This window comes from Canis lupus, chromosome 8 (assembly GCF_011100685.1).
Source record: "Canis lupus familiaris isolate Mischka breed German Shepherd chromosome 8, alternate assembly UU_Cfam_GSD_1.0, whole genome shotgun sequence".
Taxonomy (NCBI): domain Eukaryota; kingdom Metazoa; phylum Chordata; class Mammalia; order Carnivora; family Canidae; genus Canis; species Canis lupus.
In genome coordinates this window covers 31,033,817-31,054,269 of record NC_049229.1, presented here as the reverse complement: position 1 = coordinate 31,054,269, position 20,453 = coordinate 31,033,817, and the positions used below count along the sequence as shown (strand labels likewise).

The 20,453-nt window shown below is 37.0% G+C and overlaps 1 protein-coding gene across 1 annotated transcript in view; it reads left to right on the top strand.

The window, feature by feature from the left end:
* Positions 1-18,786, top strand: part of GCH1 (GTP cyclohydrolase 1) — a 50,630-nt gene extending 31,844 nt beyond the window's left edge. Inside the window, exons 3-6 of the mRNA XM_038544768.1 lie at positions 3,846-3,901; positions 16,153-16,184; positions 17,466-17,550; positions 18,490-18,786. Coding sequence (XP_038400696.1) covers positions 3,846-3,901; positions 16,153-16,184; positions 17,466-17,550; positions 18,490-18,616 — 300 coding nt within the window. The 3' untranslated portion in view covers positions 18,617-18,786. The remainder of the gene's footprint in view (positions 1-3,845; positions 3,902-16,152; positions 16,185-17,465; positions 17,551-18,489) is intronic.
* The last annotated feature ends 1,667 nt before the right edge of the window (positions 18,787-20,453 follow it).

Here is a 20,453-nt window from a genome sequence, read left to right as displayed (position 1 = left end):
ACTTTACACTTCATATACTCTTAGGTGAGTCTCAGTCACTTTACAGCCTTGCCAACACTTGACACTTTCAATCTTTTTAAGCTTACTACTCTAATGTGTATGTAGTGGTCTCTCTCTTTTTTAAACCTTTTATTTATTTATTTTTTTAGATTTTTATTTATTAATGAGAGATATAGAGAAGCAGAGACATAGGCAGAGGAAGAAGCAGGCTCCTTGCTGGCAGCCTGCAGGAGGCCTGATGTGGGACTCGACCCCAGAACCCCGGGATCATGACCTGAGCTGAAGGTAGACACTCAACCACTCAGCAATCTAGGCACCCAAACTTTTTATTGTAGAAAATTTCAAACATATGTAAGAATAGAAAGACTAGTATGATAAAGTTCTATGTTTCCTAAAACCAACTTCAACAGTTACTGATAAAAGACCAATCTTTTTTTTTAATTTTTTTTATTTTTTATGATAGCCACACAGAGAGAGAGAGAGAGGCAGAGACATAGGCAGAGGGAGAAGCAGGCTCCATGCACCGGGAGCCCGACGTGGGACTTGATCCCGGGTCTCCAGGATCGTGCCCTGGGCCAAAGGCAGGCGCCAAACCACTGCGCCACCCAGGGATCCCAAGACCAATCTTTTTATATAGAAGTTCCCACTAGACTATTTTGGAGCAAATCCTAGTTGTCATTTTATTTTTTCCATAATTTCTTTCAATATGTATATCTAAAAGATAAAGATTTTTAAAGAAATGTAACTCCGATTTGATTATCAGCATAAAAAGTTAGCAGTAAATTCTTCAATACATTAAAGAATATAAAGTATGTTATAAACAGCATGACTCATCACTAATTATTAATACACCAATCTAAAATATTTTCTATAGGAAAATCTATAGGAGCACTACCATGAACAAAATTAATAGTAATTCCTAAATAGCATCTAATAACTAACCCATATTTACATTTCTGCAGTTGCCTCAACTGTCTTACTCTTGATTTTTAAATTTTTTTAATTTAAATTTCATTTAATTAGCCAACATATATAGTAGTACATCATTAGTTTCAGATGTACAGTTCAGTAAATCATCAGTTGCACATAACACCCCATGTTCATTGCATTACATGCCCTCCTTTATACCCATCACCCAGTTACCCCATCCTCTCACCCACTTCGGTTTTTTAAAATCATAATCCAAGGACACTTAGCTAGCTCAGTCAGCAGAGCATGTGACTCTTGATCTTGGGGTTGTAAGTTCAAGTTCCATGTTGGGTGTAGAGATTTCTTAAAAATTAAATCTTTAAAATAGCAGACAACCCAGAATCCAAATAAGAGTCACACATTCGGGGTAGCCCGGGTGGCTCAGCGGTTTAGCGCCACCTCCAGCCTAGGGCCTGATCCTGGAGACTCGGGGTCAAGTCCCACATCAGGCTCCCTACATGGAGCCTGCTTTTCCCTCTGCCTGTATCTCTGCCACTCTCTCTGTGTCTCTCATGAATAAATAAATAAAATCTTAAAAAAAAAAAAAGTCACACGTTTGTATTGCTTTGGGTTGTTTGCCTCTAAGTCTCTTATTCTAAAATAGCATTCCTCCAGCATTGTCTTTTTGAAGAGACTGAGCCAGTTGTCCTGTAGAGCATCCCACCTTCTGGATTTATTCCATTCAACCTCTGGATTTCCTATAAACTAGATTAGGTCTGAAACTTCCTAAGATTAAGGCTAAACATTTTTAATAATACTACTTCATTGAAGGGGGACACCTGGGTGGCTCAGCAGTTGAGTGTCTGCCTTTGGCTCAAGGTGTGATCTCAGGCCCAGGAATCGAGTCTTACATTGGGCTCATTGTGAGGAGCCTGCTTCTCCTTCTGTGTATGTTGTTCCTTCTCTCTGTGTGTCTCTTATGAATAAATAACTAAAATCTTCTAAAAAAATACTAGTTCATGGGGGTACTAAAGACTCTGTATTCCATCTCATTGGGAGGCGTGCACTGACTGGCAGTCCCACAATTAATGATGCTGGCCACGTGACATTGGGCTGAGGTTTTTCAAGGAGGGAACCTTTGCGCTTATCTTATTACCTTTCATTGTAAGTGAGGAATTTAGGTCCAGAAAGCCTATGACTTGTCCAGGAGGACAGAGGGAGTTAGTGATTTGGCTGGGAATAGACCTAGGAACTTAATTGTGCTCACCCTCTCACCACTATATCCTATTACCTTCTGATGTGATTATCTCTGTGTTTGTGTTCTTGCTAACTTTTTAAAAACTACATTATTCAGTTATGATTTTCTAAAATCAACATTAAAATGACTTGAGACCTTCAGAAAGATAAAAAATAGTACAAACAATAAAAATGTTGTAGCTCTGCATATAAATATAAAATTTCAAGTGGTACAGAAGATCTTAGTTCATGGGAAAGTTTTAAACTCTATTTTTCTTTGAAATACCCAGTATTTAGGTGCTACTTTACTTTCTCCTTCTGCTGACCAGGAAGGTGATGAATTGGTATTCTCAAACTCTCAAAGCATAGTGTGAAGAGATGAAAAATCACTAATTACTACTAGATCAGTTATTTACATGTATAGTAAATATTAATTAGGTGAACAAATGCAACAAATGCAGGTAAACCATGATGCAAATGAAATGTATCATTTCGTATTAGGTTAATTGATTGCCTACACATGACCATTTACTTTATTAGCCTTTTTGTAGAACTAATGTTTTCTCATAATTAACACATGGTTCAGGGATCCCTGGGTGGCGCAGCGGTTTGGCGCCTGCCTTTGGCCCAGGGCGCGATCCTGGAGACCCGGGATCGAATCCCGCATCGGGCTCCCGGTGCATGGAGCCTGCTTCTCCCTCTGCCTGTGTCTCTGCCTCTCTCTCTCTCTCTGTGACTATCATGAATAAATAAATAAAAAATCTTTAAAAAAAAACAAAAAACAAACAAACAAACAAAAAAACACATGGTTCAGAGAGAGGTAACATGGACCTGGGAGATATTAGTGACTTTTAAGATTATAGAATTAGCTTGGCTTTATAGTAGGTTCTATAAGAACTTAGGTGTAAAGGTCCAGGTCTTGACAACTCACATTTGTAGCTGTGTCCTTTATCTCCCATCAAGAAGGTAGTGTTCTCCAGCAGCTTAGAAAGGAGACCACCATGCATGGCAAAGAGACCCTCTTTCTGTGCAATGAGGTGGGATTTTTTAAGGTGGAGTGACAATATTTATAGTTACAGTTTCAGCCATTTAAAGGGAGCTTTCCTGGGGTTCCTGGGTGGCTCAGTCAATTGAGCGTCCAACTCTTGATTTTGGCTCAGGTCATGATCTCATGGTTGAGGAGTCAAGCCCTGTGTCGGGCTCCATGCTCAGCATGGAGTCTGCTTAAGTTTCTCTCTCACCTTCTTCCATGCACCCCACCCCCATTCATTCACACACTCTTCTCTCTCTCAAAATAAATAAATAAAAATCTTAAAAAAAATAAAGGAAGCTTTCCTGGTTACATTTTAATGTTGCTACAGGATAATTTACACTGTCTAGAGAGTGTGTTTCCTCAATAGAAGAAAGACTAAGAATTGTATCAAAAGTTTAACTTTACTAGGAAATACCATGACTGTATTTCAAATTTGTCATTTCATTAATAGTCATTCATATATATTTTCCTTTTACTGCACATATGTATTTTCTAAATGCTTTTGTAAGTGCTTCATTTTCTAAGTCTTAAAGCTTCTAGATCTCTTAAAGACATGTTTTCATTGTGTTGAATTACATAATACATATCCTATATTACATTTCCTTATTTTGTTACGAAGAAGCATTGGATTTTCACTTACCTCATGATTTCTGTCTCTTCTTTGAAGGTCCATATTGGTTATCTTCCTAACAAGCAAGTCCTTGGCCTCAGCAAACTTGCAAGGTAAGTATGACTGTGTGGTGAATAGGAAAACAGATTTGTAGGACCAGCCCCAATATGGCAAGAATCTCACAGGGCTGTTTTGATTGGTGTGGATCTAACTTGGAAGTCACATTGCAACTTAAAATTTATAGTTGCAGAGACAAATATATTTGGAGGACCAGAAACATAAATCCCTATCTTCTCACCCCTCACTGCCTTCCTCCCCTACCTTGCACCCTTTTTCCACTGGTACATCCTTGAAGTCTTAGTGCATCACTTTCCTGTAAAGTCTTCCATGACTGGAAAGGATTTGAGGATGCATTCAGTCCAGCCCCCATATTTAAGAGTGGTGTACCTAACAGGGGTAGGAAGAGGAAGCCTGCACAGAGATCTAATTACACTACACTGTTTTCAGACTTTAATCAAGCCACTGTTTAAGGTGTGAACCCTGTCTTCCACTGTACCTGGGTATTTCCGGGCATCTCTCTGGGATCCTGCAGGGCCATTCATTCACTTCTGATTTCTTTACCTCTGGAGACACAAGACTGTGTTGTACCTTTCTTGGCTTTCTCAGCAATATTCCAAAAATAATACTTACTTTCATATTTTTGTCTTTCCTACTATAGTCTTCTTTTCCATTCTTTATCCTGCAGGCTCATGCCTTTTAAAAAATTCCCTTGCTACTATTTTGATTTGGGCTTTAGGAAGGAGAAGTAATATACAAGTATAGTCATTTGTGTTTAACTGGAAATCAACTTAAAGATCAGTGTTCATAAATCCCTGATAGGCTAAACCAGCAATATTATATCACCTCTTCCTAAATATTCTTTTTGTAATTTCTTTTTATGGGGTTTCCCTGGGTATGGGGAAATGCTAGGAGGTGTGTGTGTATGTGCATGTGTGTATGGGCATGTGTGTGCTGAGGGAGAATTAAGAACAAAATGAGGGAACACACAGTCAAGAGCCCCTCCCCTCTTAAAATAAATCAAGCTAAATTTGGATAATTTGATGTTATAGTGACTGTATCAAAATTGGAATAACTGAATCTTGTGATCCAAGTAACTATACTATGGCCCTGATGTGTTCCTGCTTATTCTCCACTTAGACACTGGGATTCACCACAATCCTGAAATGTGGTCCATATCTTTTTCAATTTGGTGTTCAAATCTGTAAAAACCACCTTACCAATCTGACAGCTGCTCTCCACAGCTGTTCTTTGTTTTCACTTCTACTTTCTAACTCATTTCCTCTGGGGATTAAGGAGAAAGTAGGTGGAAGAGAGAAATTTAACTTTCCTAGTTTCTGACCTCATTCCTGCTCAGCACTTTGTCCACTAGACAGGGCTACCTGGTCCATGAAAATATGTTTTTATATCATAACTTCACTGCTGTAAGGCTCTTAACACAAATCCAGAGAATCTTGCCACTTTCTAGTGATCTGTACCCAGTGGCAGTGCCAAGTGTGGCTGAAAAAGGGTATTGGTGGTGACGGGGATAAATAATCCTACTATAATTTCTATTAGCAACCCCCCTCCCTAATAACTTACTCCTAAACAATAAAGTCATATCAACTGTGAATGAAAGTGTCTTTACTAAAATTGGTTATTGTTACTGTTTTATAAGATACAGTCTAAGTAAGATCAGTGTGATTGCTGTGCAAACCTAGGTTCAGGCCCAGTCCCCTGGCATACTTCCTTCTGCAAGGTTGCCAACCTTATGCCTTTCCTATATAGAAATTCTGGCACTGCAGAGCTTTTAATAAACTGTCCATATGTGAAAGGTATGAAGTGGATAGTTTTCACATGATAAGCTTGGTAGACCACATTAGGCCTTGGTCTTAATGTAAGTAGCCTTCTCTAGAAGACCACACTGTGTAGATCATGGGTAATACTTTATGGAAATGGATTCTTGAGTAATCCCGTGAGATTTTGGAATAAATGGTAATTTAGGAGTAGAAAGGAATAATCTTTGTAACTTCCTTTCCTAGGGAAATAGACAGGTCTCCAATAATTAAGCTTTTATGAAACAATACAAAGGAGTTGATTATTAGCATGGGGATTTGTCCTTATGCTAATAGGATTAAAGTTTAAAAATTGAACAGTGTTTGTTACTTTCAGATATTTATAGGGAATTTGATTGAGGGATCTATTAAACAGAAAAGAAGGCTAAAATTTTACCCAACTGCTTATTTCTTATAAGAAGTAGGAATATTTAGGGAATGAAGAGTAATAAAGAAAGCTGAATGTCTTAGCAAAACTTCACTGCTCATATTAATCTTGTATGTGAAGTCTGTTATATGCTTGTCTTTAAATGAATGACCTTTCAGTGCCAGGGAAGTCAAATATCAAACAGTAAAGCCTTAAGTAATAAGAAAATGCCAGAAGTGAGTTGATATGGTTTAACTCTAGTAGAATTCTAGAGTAAATGTAGTTTGAATAGCAATTCCTTTTGTTGGGGTGCCTGGCTGGCTCAGTCAGAGGAACATGTGACTCTTGATCTCAGGGTCATGAGTTCAAGCCCCATGTTGGGTGTAGAGGTTACTTAAATAAATCTTTTAAAAAATTTTTTTAAAGATTTTATTTATTTATTCATGATAGACATAGAGAGAGAGAGAGAGGCAGAGACACAAGCAGAGAGAGAAGCAGGCTCCATGCTGGGAGCCCAACGTGGGACTCGATTCCGGGACTCCAGGGTCACGCCCTGGGCCAAAGGCAGGCGCTAAACTGCTGAGCCACCTAGGGATCCCCTACTTAAATAAATCTTAATAAAACAAAATAAAGTCGTAAAAGTCCTTTGTTGCTGAAAATATATTTGAACACGTATTTATTTTCTTGCCTTAGAATAACTGAATGAATGTAATTAAATCTTGAGTATAGAATTGAACTACCTTAGGGTAGCCATGGTCAATCTATTTATTGAGCATCTACTATGAAAGGGTACTGTGTCAGCTATGATGGCTGCTAGAGAATAGTAGGACATAGCCACTGCCTTCAAAGAGGATGGACAGTTGAAGCATCAGGGACCACAGAAATGCCAGGTTTGGAGCTCTGAGTTCAGAGGAGCCAAGGTGACTGAACCTGGCAGGGTTGAAGAGACCCAGAGGTGGAAGGCTGAGCAGAATTCAAAGAGGAAGAGAAATTCCTTTAGGTATAGTTAATGCGTAAGCAAAGGCAAAAGGAGGGTAGGCACAAGGCATATTCCAGTGCATAGGGAGGAGATTAAATTGATAGAAATAAGAGATATAGGCAGAGATGACTGCAAGATAGTTGGAAAGATAAGGTGGGCATTAGATTACAAGGGGAATATTATTTTTTCTTCTTTCTCTCTATTATAAAAGTAACATACTTACCAATTAAGCTTAAATGCAAACAAGTGAATAAAGGAAGAGCCTTCCTTTCTATTTTCATTCCTCAAAGTTACTAGAGATTTCTTGTCTCTTGACTAGAGATTGTTCTCCTGCAAAATTTCTTTGCAAACACAAAAATATAGCTCTTTAAAAATAGCAAAAAAAGCAAAAAAGGGATTTCATACCCCATGTTCTGTACTACAACTTGTGTTTTTTGTTTTTCATTTTTAATTTTTTTTGACATTTTTAATTTTTTTAAAGTAATTCCAACATGGGGCTTGAATTTACATTGAGATGAGTTGCACGCTCTACAGACTGAGCCAGACAGGCACCCCTTGTTTATTTGTTTGTTTTTTTAAGTTAAAAAACTTTGAAATCCCTTGGACATCTTTTGGCTCTAAAAGTCTTAGTCCATTTTAATGGCTACATAGTATTTCTTTAATTGTTTAGTATAATTCATGAAGTCACTCTTTGATAGAAGTATAGTTTACAATTTGAGACTGTTGTAAAAAAAAAAAGAAAAAATGATTTTGTGAACATGTATATTGTGAATCACTAGGATTACATTGCTGGGTTCAGGGTAGCTGAATTTTTGATATTACTAAATTGCTGTCCAAAAAAAAGGCATATCAATTTATACTCTAATAACAGATCAAAGGGTGTGTGTTTCTGCACTTTTGCTGACACTGATTTCATCACACTCTTCAATCTCTGCCAAACCGATAAGTGGAAAAAGATACCTAATTGTTTTAATGTACATTTTTAAAACTTGCATTTCTTTAGTAGAATTTGAATCTTTATAGAAACTTCCTGCTTTTATTAGCTTTTGCTAATTTTTCCATTGGATTGCTTGTCTTTTTATTACTGATTTGTATAAGCTCTTTGAATGTTAAACCAGTTAGATCAGATGCTGCAAATAATTTTTCCAGGCTTGTCATTTGTCTTCTGATTTTGTTTTATAAAATAATTTTTCCACAAAGAAGTTTTAAAACTTTTATGTAGTCATAAATTCATGTTTTGGGGTTATTTTGATGGCCTTATTTTTGTATTTAATCTTTGGTCCATCTGGAATGTATTTTGGTGTAAGGAGTGAGGAGCAGTCCATCCATTGCTGTTGTATTTTCCATTGACATCCTGCAGCATCCCCACTTCCCTCTTGTTACCATGCTGCCTTCTTGCTATCCTTGCTGCCACTGTCTGTTGGGCTTTTCTTATGTTCTTTATGAATTATAAAACTCTGAACTCTCTGCCTTTAATCTCATAGCATCTTTAAATCTGCTCTCATACACTGCTAGGACGTACTTTCTAAAGTGTGGATTGGTGATGCTGCTCCTTCGTAGCTCCCCATAGCTTTTAGATAAAGTTCAAACTCCTTACTTTAGCTGACAAATCCCACTGTGATCCACCTCAACCTCTTTCTGCTTTTTGCTCTTTGCTCTAGCTGTAGTTGAGGATTTGCAGCCTGGTGACAAGTCTAGTTATATGAAGGCATCAAAATTACTGTTAAGATTTGCTATGGTTAAATTATACCATTCACCTGCAAAGGATTCACTAGATTACTTTCCAAGTTGCCAGAGGAGGAAGAAGAGGAAAGAAAACATAATGCAACACAGGAAACAGGACCTAGCACAGATTTTCTAAGACCAGTAAGTGGGCAATTCAGATAAGATGTTCACTGGGTTAAATCCAGTACTTAATCATGTCTCCTTTATTTAAAAAAAATTACAAAAGTTAAAAATAAAACAGGAAAATTTATCAAAGGAGACAAGGTTGGGCCTTATATTGAGGAAGTTTGTATAATAAAAGTGATCAAAAATAAATAAAAGTGATCATGAATTTTTTTTGGTCAAATTTATTTAAAACAGAAAACATGAACTGGAATAAATGCATAGAGAAACTGACAGGTCTGAAAGAAGTGAGTAGAACACTAATTACCTCTCAGTCTTTGATTGAGATGGACCAAAAGGTTATACAAAGTAGAGTGAAAGGATTTTGGCCAAAAGGCAAGCTTTAACTTAAAAAAAAAAATGAACAGGCTATTGTGTAAAAAAGAAAACTAGAAATTAATATAAAATTATTTTTAAAAATAAGTTTTTTAGAAGTTTAAGTTCTTTTAAGTTCCTTTGATATGATAGAAAATCATAATGATGCAAACACTGTATGTCAGTGTATGCAACTTGAATTAAAAAACTACACTTTGAAATTAATATCAATCCGTTTCAAACTCCTTTAAAGAACAGAAGATGAGGGAGTACTTTCCAACTCATTTCTTGAGACCAGCATTAAACCTGATATCAAAACAGAAAGAAAACTACAAGAAAGTTATAAGTCAGTATCTTTTTTTAACATAAATGCAGAAATTCTCAAAAAAATATTAGCAAACTGAATTCAACAGTGCATTAAAAGGATTATACACTATGATCCAATGGGAATTATTCCAGGGATGCAAGGATGTTTCAACATATGCAAATCAATCAGTGATAAACCACATTAACAAAATGAAGGATAAAAATCATATGGTAGTCTCAACAGATGTAGAAAAACTTTTGGCAAAATTTAACCTATTCATGAGGAAAACTCTCAACAAACTGGATATAAAGGCAATGTGCCTCAATATAATAAAAGCCATATGTGAAAAGCCCACAGCTAACATCATGTGATGAAAAGCTTTCAGCTAATATCAGGAGCAAGACAAGGACATCCTCTTTCACCATTTTCATTCAATGTAGCATCAGAAATATAGCCAGAGGGGATCCCTTGGTGGCTCAGCAGTTTGGCGCCTACCTTTTGCCTGGGGCGCCATCCTGGAGCCCCAGGATCGAGTCCTGTGTCGGGCTCCCAGTGTGGAGCCTGCTTCTCCCTCCTCCTGTGTCTCTGCCTCTCCCTTTCTCTCTCTATATCTATCATGAATAAATAAATAAAGAAATGAGGCACTCAGATCAGAAAGGAAGAAGTAAATCTGTATGTATTTACAGATAATATGATATTATCTATAGAAAACCCTAGGTGTGCCTGGGTGGCTCAGTCAGTCAAGTGTCTGCCTTTGGCTCAGGTCATGATCCCAGAGTCCTGGGATTGAGCCCCATGTTGGGCTCTCTGCTCAGTGGGGAGCCTGCTTCTCCTTCTCCCCTCCGTTCCCCCTGGCTCCTGTTCTCTCTCTCAAATAAATAAATATAATATTTTTAAAAACTCCTAAAGACTCCATCAAAAACCCATTAGAACTAATAAACAAATTCAGTTAAGGGATACAAATTAATATGCAAAAATTAGTTGTGTTTCTATATATTAACAATAAACTGTTAGAGAAATTAAGAAAACAATCCTATTTACAGTTACACCAATACCTAGGAATAAATTTTACCAAAGAGGTTGAAAGATCTGTACACTGAAAACTACAAGACATTAATGAGAGAAACTGAAGATGTAAATTGATAGATATCTGATGCTCTTGGATTAGAAGAATTAGTATTGTTTAAATGTCCATACTAAAGAAATCTATAGATTCCTTGCAATCCCTCTCAAAATTCCAATGGTATTTTTCACAGAGATAGAAAAAAAATCCTAAAATTTTTATGTAACCACAAAGGACCCCAAATAGTCAAAGCCATATTGAGAAAAAACAAAAAAGCTGGAGACTTCACACTTTCTGATTTCAAACTAAATTACAAAGCTATAATAATAAAAACAGAATGGCATTGGCATGTAAACAGATACATAGACCAATGAAACAAAATAGAGACCTCAGAAATAAACCCATGCATATATGGCCAATTAATTTATGACAAAGGAACAAAGGATAGGGAAAGAATAGTCTCTTCAATAGACTAGGGGGTCTATTGGGGGGGTCACCTGGCTGGCTCAGTCAGTAGAGTGTGTGACTAAGCTGATATCGTCAACGCTGAGGTTCATGAGTTCAGGCCCCACATTAGGTATAGAGACTACTAAAATATATGTATAAACTTAGGGCACCTCAGTGACTCAGCTGGTTAAGCATCTGCTGTTGTTTCAGGTCATGATCCCAGGGTCCTGGGATCAAGCTCCACACTGGGCACTTGGCTCAGTGGGAAATCTACTCTCTCCCTCTCCCTCTGCCCCTACCCATTTGTATTCTCTCTCTCTCTCTCTCAAATTTAAAAATAAATAAACTTAAAAAATGGTATTGGGAAAACCGGATTCCCTTCTTATACTAGACACAAAAATCCACTCAAAAGGAATTGAACCTAAGGTCTAAAACCATAAAACTAGAAGGAAACATAAGGGGTAAGCTCCTTGACGTTGATCTTGGTGATAAATTTTTGGATTTGACACCAAACGTAAAAGCAACAAAATAAAAAACAAGTGGAACTACATCAAACTAAAAAGCTTCTTCATAGCAAAGGAAACCATCAACAAAATGAAAAGGCAGCCTACAGAATGAGAAAAAATATTTGCAAATCACATATCTGGTAAGGGGTTAATGTGCAAAAAATACAAGAAACTCATACAACTCAATAGCAAAGAAACAATCCAATTAAAAAATGGGCAGAGGGACTGAATAGACATTTTTTCCAAAGATCTACAGATAGCCAACAGGTCCATGAAAGGGTGTTCAATTTCGTTAATCGTTAGGGAAATGCAAGTCAAAACCACAGTGAGATGTCACCTCACACTTATTAGAATGACTACAGTACTATAAAAAGGCAAGATACAAGTGCTGGTGAGGCTCTGGAAAAAAGGGAACTCTTGTACCCTGTTGGTGGAAATGTAAATTGGTGCAGCCCTATGGAAAACAGTATGGAGATTCCTCAAAAAATTAAAAATAGAATTGGTATATGATTCAGCAATCCTAATTCTGGGTATATATCCAAAGGAAGTGAAGACAGGATATTGAAGAGATATCTGTACCCCAATGTTCATTGTTCTTACTTGGTGGGGGGAGATAAAAAGATAAGTATGGAAGGTAATGGGTGTATTAATTAACCAAATGGGGGATTTTTTTTTCACAATGTATATATATATTAGATCACAATGTACACTTTAAATATCTTTACAATCTTTATGTCAATTAAACCTTAGTAAAGTTGAAATTTTAAAAAACACATGCTTTGGAGATAAATATATAGCCACAGATGCTTTCATTATTAAATAAGAAGGCCAACAAATAAACTAAGCATTCAATTTTTTTTAAAGAAAAAGAGTTATAAAGCTTAATAGAAGAAATTGTAAAGAAGTAAGAGATAAAATGATTAAATTAGAAAATTTTGAAAAGGACAGAAAACATAAATCCAAAAGATCATGTATCATAGATTGCTTAAGCAGTCTGATTGAGAGGAGAAATACACCTGGGAATGAGAGGCTTTGTAATGAAAAATATGCTTTAGAAACTTTAAATCCTTATGAATAAGTTTAAAAAAAGATGGAGAGGAAAAAGAATGAACCAAGAGTTGGAAAGCCTGGCTAAATTAGTAACAATTGGAAAAAGTCAAATTAACATTGGAGTGGGGTGGGAGGGAAAGGGGTGGATGGTCAATTTAATAGACAACTTTCAAGTAACCACTAATTACAGGGTTGTATAAATTTTTCAAGAGAATGAAAAACCTGAAAAGCTACACAATTAATTTGATGAGGCTGCCTATCTCTGATAAAAGTCTAATAAAACTAGCATTTAAAGAGATGATAGATGAATCTTACATATGAATATAGTTGTGAAAATCCTAAATATAAAAAAACCTCCTATTTTAACAGGCACAAGTACTGTTTCCATTATGACCCAGGGAGATTTACTCCAAGAATATAGAAATGGTTTAGATTAAAATTAAGAACTACTGATTCTGGGAGTACGGTAAAGTAGATGGTAATGATATCCCTCCCAGTATAGCATACTAAGGTATGATGTGTATGTACATTTCAGACATTGGGAGAAATGTAAGGCAATTCCAGTGAGAATCCACAAGAACTAGCCAGCCCTGGAGTCAAAGCCAGGATTCTTTCCTCCCTATGCTACCCCAAATTGGGAGAGATATTACCTTTTAGCTTTGTTCTGGGGAGAGCAGGAAAAAGAACCCTAGCCATGTATTCACAGGGATTTGGGCTCAGAATTCACATCACCACATGTGGTCCTCAGAAAACCCAAGGCAATAATTTAATTAAAATGTTGCCAAGGAGGTAGTCTTTCAGCAAGTAGCAGAAACCAGTGCTCATTCTCTGATGCATTTTTATTTCAGCCTCATAGAATTCCCACAAATGATATTCCAAGCAGCATGAGTTCACCGAAAGTAAAAGAAAAGCCACCACGAGTCAGAGTCAGCTGAGACAAATGGTCAAAGGGGGCAGAGGCTAGAGCTAACAGATACAGAATATGCAATAAATATGTTAGAAAATAAGAATCCTGAGGGATGCCTGGGTGGCTCAGTCAGTTAATGTCCGACTTTTGATTTTGGCTTAGATCCTGATCTCAGAATCCTGGGATTGAGCCCCATGTTGAGCTCCATACCCAGGAGGGAGTCTGCTTGAGACTCTCCCTCTTCCCATAATTGCACGCATGCTCGTGCTCTCTAAAAATAAATAAATCTTAAAAAAAAAAAAAAGAATACTGAAGGTTTGGCAAAGGAGTACACTTTCAGAATTAAATTGGAAAAGGCGGGGGGCAAATAAAACTTCTAGGAAAAAAATGATATTTGCATTTGAAGCCCAATACACTCACATTAAATAGGTTATAGGACACCTGGGTGGCTCAGGCAGTTGAGCATGGTTTCAGCTGAGGTCAGATCTCAGGGTCCTGGGATCAAGCCCTGCATCCAGCTCCACACAAAGTGGGGAGTCTGCTTGAGGATTCTCTCTCTCTCCCTTCGCCCCTCTCCCTACTCGTGCTCTCTCTCTCTCTCTCTCTCTCTCAAATAAATAAATAAATACATAAATAGCAAGTTAGACACAGCTAAAAATAGTGAACTGGAAGAAAGATCTGAAGAAATTGCAGAATGTAACAGAGACCTAGGTGGAAAATATAGGTGAGAATATGAGATGTGGAAGACTGAGGAGGTCTAATATGTCCTTAATTGAAATTCTTGGAGGTAACAGAGGCCATGGGGTAGGTGCAGTATTAGAGAAGGTGATGGCTGAAGACATTTCTGGAGCACATGCAAAAAAAAAAAAATCAGTCTTCAGATTTAGGAACCTTAATGAATCCCAAGTAGGAGAAAAATTTAAATCTCCACCTAGACACAACATAGAAAACCTCAGAGTACACATAGTGAAATATCATAAAAAACTGCTGTAGAGAAAATATTACCTACAAGGTAATAGCAGTTAGATTGTCAATTGTTTGCCAATGGCAATATTAAGATGCAGATGAATATTAACATCATATTAGAATTCTGTTTTTGACAAATACCTCTTAACAAATTATGTTCAACAAAGGGCAAAATAAAGTTGTTTTTTTTTTAATTCGGGAAAGCTATATGATTATCTTTAGTGCTGAGAAGACTAATTCAATGCCTACTACTTACTTAAAAATGAAAACCAAATAAACCAGAAATAAATTATGAACTCTTTGAGCATAGAGACCTGTTCATCACATAATCATATACATAGAAGGCACTCAATAACAATTTGCATAAATGGCCTTCCTTTGGTGCAAGAGTGGCTATCTACCAGATAGGCAGCTATCATGGATGATAGTAAAATGTTATAGGGATTCCCTATTAAAGTGTAGAGGAAAAAGTGGGTACCCAATATTGCCACTGTTGTCTAATGTTGTACCTAAAATTCTATTCAAGAGAAAGAAATGATGACTATGGAAGGAAAACATTACTAATTTTTAAATCAATGCCATTTCCTATTCATACAACAGAAATTAATCACCTGGAAAACTATGAGAAGTAATATAAAGAGATTTGACCCAGAAGAAATAAGACATATTTCCTATCCACGAGCTTGAGCAGCATCTTTCCTTAGGTTTTTGTTCAAAATTAAAAATATGTAATTATGTTGGTTCAGTGTTGTAAATATACTAGATACATGAAGAAGAATCTGAGTGGTTCCTTCCTTCGTGTTGAGTGGTAAACAAGGTGGTGTACCTGTAACTGACTGTTAGCTATAATGGGTATAAAGGAATGACTTTTCAATTTTATCTGAGCATCATAGTGGGGGGTGAGAAAGAGCCATAAAATGCATCCTAGGTGAAGTGATCCTTAAATTCAGTCCAAATTCATGACTAAAGGCCAAATTTTATTTTATTTTATTTTTATTTTATTTTTTTTTTTAAAGGCCAAATTTTAAAGAAAAGATCCTTAATGTGAATTGTTCTCCTCAAATAGGTAATTCATGTGGCCATCTTTATATTTCACAACTAGATTGAAAGATGGTCAAAGCAGAAAATCCATCACTTGACAGATTGTGTTATAAAGCAAGATCAGGAAGCTTTTATTTTTGAGAGTTAATCATACTGAGTGCTTATATAGACCTAATTTATAAAGAGATGTCTGAAGAAGTCTGTTCAGTTCTAATCCGATTTTCCTAATAGGTTTAGTGTGTACAGTAGTTGACAATGGCCTGCTATTAATTAACAAATAGTCTTTTTATTTTTAACTTGAACTTTAAGCTCTGATTAAACAATATGATTAATTAGAACACTTGACACTTGGCCTAAAATTGATGACTTGGGAGCTCTAAAATCATTTGTGTTTTTCCTAAGTGAATATTCATATAATTCTCTATGTCTTTGGGAACATGGAAAGTACCATTCTGTGTCATGTTTGGTGGTGTCCTCGAGACCCTCCCTTCTTCTTATTTCCATGTAGTTTTTGTATCTTTCCACCTCTTAGAAGCATTAATCTCTTGCCCATACCCTATAATTGCTTCATTAGAGTCCTTTTGGTCTTTTGAGGAAGTCTTACCAATTCCACTTCAAACAAATTTATGTTTAACTAAAACGATTCTTTCTTTTCTAGGATTGTAGAAATCTATAGTAGACGATTACAAGGTAAGCTTTTAAACAGTTATTTACAGAAAAACTTTTTTTTCTTAAGGAAAAAGTACTTTTTATTTGTTTTTTAAAGATTTTATTTATTCATGAGAGAGACACACAGAGAGAGAGGCAGAGACACAGGCAGAGGGAGAAGCAGGTCCCATGCAGGGAGCCCGACGCGGGACTTGATCCCGGGTCTCCAGGATCACACCCCAGGCTGCAGGCAGCGCTAAACTGCTGTGCCACCGGGGCTGCCCACTTTTTGGTTGTTCTTATCACAAGTGTAATACATATGACTTACCAGTCAAAACCTCATAGGGATATAACACAGAAAGGGGAAGTCTGCAGTGTTTCCAGCCTCCAGAAAAATCATTGTTGTATTTGCACATTCCTTCATATTTTGTGCATCTACCAACATTTTAAGATAAATTTATTATATTTTTTAAATGGACTCATATTGTATGTAATGGGCTTCACTTTCCCCCCTATATTTTTCTTTCACTCAACAGATCAAACATTTTTTCCCACATGCATGTAACTATTTCATTCATTTTGCTGACTGTTTAGCATTCCGTTACATGGCTGTGCTGTGGCTTGATTTAACCAATCCCTGCTCTAATAGATATTTGAAAATTTTGCCAGTTTTCAAATAGAACACTCTCAATATGTTTTCAAAGAAGTTGTTTATTCAGCACAGAGACTGCATTGTTTAGATAGTTGGTTTTCAGCTTTACATACAATTCAATAATTGGATCATAGTGCCTTTGTTAATCCTGTTGCGAACAACTTATTCATTTGCATAGAGGTGCTTGTTACCAGCATTCTTTTGATCTTACTGCACACCTGAGAGACAGTGTCTTTTTTTTTTTTTTTTAAAGATTTTATTTATTCATGAGAGACACACAGGCAGAGACACAGGCAGAGGGAGAAGCAGGCTCCATGCAGGGAGCCCGATGTGGGACTCGATCCCGGGACTCCAGGATCACACCCTGGGCTGAAGGCAGGCGCTAAACTGCTGAGCCACCCAGGGATCTCCCGACAGTTGTCATTCTTATCCATTCCCTGCAGTGGTGCTGGACGCTCTTCAGTACTTGTTCTGCAGGTGAGGGCATTGAACAGCAGCCTCCTGTGGCCCAGGCAGCAGACAAAGCAAACCAGTAAAAACTGGTGTGTCTTGGTTCTGAAGCCTCACAGAAGTCTGCCTTTTAAGATTTCAAATGTTCTAAAGACAACAAATATTCTAAACACAGTTGTTTGTGTCAGACTCTTAAACTGAGCTTCTTGTCACCCCCACAGTTCAAGAGCGCCTTACGAAACAGATTGCCGTAGCAATCACAGAAGCCTTGCGGCCTGCTGGAGTCGGGGTGGTGGTTGAAGCAACGTAAGTCCATATTTGCCTTAATAATGTCATTGTACACTGGAATGCTATTTAGTGCCGCTCTGTTTTTATAGCACCAGGTGATGCCACATAATTGATACTGTCATGTTTTCTGTCTCTGACCTAAAGCTTTTTTACCTCTTTCATTTACTGTGTTGCTGATATAGGAACCAGAGTATGTATGGAGACTGGTTTTGTTTTGGTTTGGGTGGGTATTGTGGAGGTGTAAGGAGTCATCAGATTATAGGTAGTGGTTTGTGCAACCAGTAACATTTTATGTCTTCTCTTGAAGTCTTCTTTAGCTCTTTGTTACTCCAAGCAGTCTTTTCCTAGTATTTTGTCACCCGTTTTAAAAAATGGTGCTAAAACTGGCTATTAAGGGCACTTGAAGACACTTCTTTAAGTTAGAATGAATTATGAGAATTGCACACATCTCATCCATTCTTCTGACATGGCCTGGGCTCTGTGCTGTGCATGCTGTCCAGCTTCACCAGTTGCTTAAGCTCACTGTGGTCACTGTTCTCTAGATTCTACATAGTAAGACCAGCGTAATTCAGTATTTCTCCAAATCCCAAAGCTAACGTTGTGTTGCTTTAATCCTAAAGATGGAGCAAATGAAAATTCTGAATTTCCTTTTATCCAGAAGCTGTTTTATCTCTGTGGACCCCTTGTATTATTTTCACATAGGAAGAAAATTCCCTTTTTTTCCTCTTCTGCTAGGTGCATCAATGATTCAAACATTGTTAAGAATAAGAGCTATATGACTAAGAAATGTAAATAAAAGTTCTAAGTCACTTTTGTCTAAGAAGTGATATTTTGGATCCAGTTGGTAGCTGTAAACTCAGTATAATCAGATTTAATTTTTTGGCCTGCTTTTTCCTTTAAAAACCAAACCAGCAACTGTCTATTCCTTTAAGCCATCTTTGTTGTCTTGTTTTGTAGACACATGTGTATGGTAATGCGAGGGGTACAGAAAATGAACAGCAAAACTGTGACCAGCACGATGTTGGGTGTGTTCCGGGAAGATCCAAAGACTCGGGAAGAGTTTCTAACTCTGATTAAGAGCTGAACTTCTGCATGTGTCGTGTGGTTTGCAGGTTATACCACTAAGTAGCATTGTTTGTCTGGTCTCTATTGTACATTCCATTTTCAATTGTTACAGATGTGAACTTTATTCCTTGTTACTAGTTGTGTTTAATAATTATTTATAGCATATCAAATAAAAATAATTAATAAAGGGGTGAGCCCTCTACTTTCTTCTTGCCACCTTTTAGTGGTAACTTTCAAAGAAACTGCCCATAGTGTAAGTTACATGCACAAAACCACTGCCATTCACATAACCTTGAGGGTGCTGGAATAGAAGAAAAACTCAAGTATTTTGTTCAAATACTATGGTAATTGGGTTCATAAACATAGGAATGTTGGGAATGGGGGGAAAAGCTAAGGCCAATATACTGTTTTTTCCCCTCCCCAAACAAACATGGTATAGTGCTTAAAATATTTTTGTACAGTATGCAGGATTGCTCTGCAAACTCAAAGTCCAACAGGCTCCACTTTAATCACATTTATTAAACTGCCAGGGCACTTTATTTTTTATATATTTATTTTTTAACTATCCAATTGTAATAGTCACCAAAAGAAGGTGGTGGAATATCTATGTTTTTGATTTTGTGAGTTAAAAAGGCACATTTCTACTTTCTATTCTTTTTAAAATTCAAGTACAGGGACTTAGTTCCTATTGTTTATGAGTGTATTCTCATGTCAACATACAGAGACTTAGACACTTAACTCTCTGTACCTTGATGAGAATATCACCCTACTACTTATAGATACCTTTGCCTTTTTTTAAAAGCCATTATTTTATGAGACTTAAGTATTGACCCTGCAAATAAGTCGTCCTCACAGTTTTGTCTTAGAAGTTTCTTACAGCTTACATTGTGTATTCCTTGTAGATGCCTCAAAAAATTTTTTTAAATCTTACCAAATGTTTTCTAAGTAATATTTCCAGAAACTTTTAAGAATGTCCATCATTTTCAGGTCTGCAGAACCATATCTTCTGTGAAAATGAAAGCATGCAGAATGAACTAACTGTGGCATTGTGAGTGATATCCAGTGTTTCATGAAAGCTGCATTGTTGGTGTCTGTGAAAATGCACTGTGATTTTCTGGTATTACTGGAAAATATTGGAAGTCCCCATACTGGTTCCTTTTGTGGTCCGTGTGGGTCTTGTCTTCAGTGTAACTGTTCAAATGGTATATAGGTCTTTTTGTCCAGGAAGCTGTTGCCTTATTAATGACTACTTAAAATTTCCTCCATTGGGGCAGTGTGGGACAAATTAAAACAACAAACAAAAACACCCAACTCCCGTGCAAAAACAAAACCACAGTCATTCCATGGGAAAGTCTCTTATCTGGTTGACATTGTGGTCTTCAAATTTATCCCATTACCTTAAGTAGAACTAACTACAGTGATTACTTTAACTTTGGTAGTCTTGTCTTTGCCACTTTGATGTCATTTGACTTATGATGGGACAAGGTGGCAGAAGTGCTGTTTTTTTTTTTTTTAAAATCTTCTATTTCCTATATTTTTCTATATTTGGAGCTTCTAAAGTACAGTGGTAATTTATTTTGAGTTCCTTTTAAAAATCTAATCTGATATAAACATTATCCTGCTTAATAGTTAGACATTTAGAAGTAGAATTAAACACTCAGCTAATGTTTGGTATTTTAAAGTAAAAACAGGGCAACCCGGGCAGCCCGGGTGGCTCAGCGGTTTAGCGCCGCTTTCAGCCCACTGCGTGATCCTGGAGTCCCGGGATCAAGTCCCATGTCAGGCTCCCTGTCTGGAGCCTGCTTCTCCCTCTGCCTGTGTTTCTGCCTCTCTCTCTCTCTCTCTCTCTCTCTCTC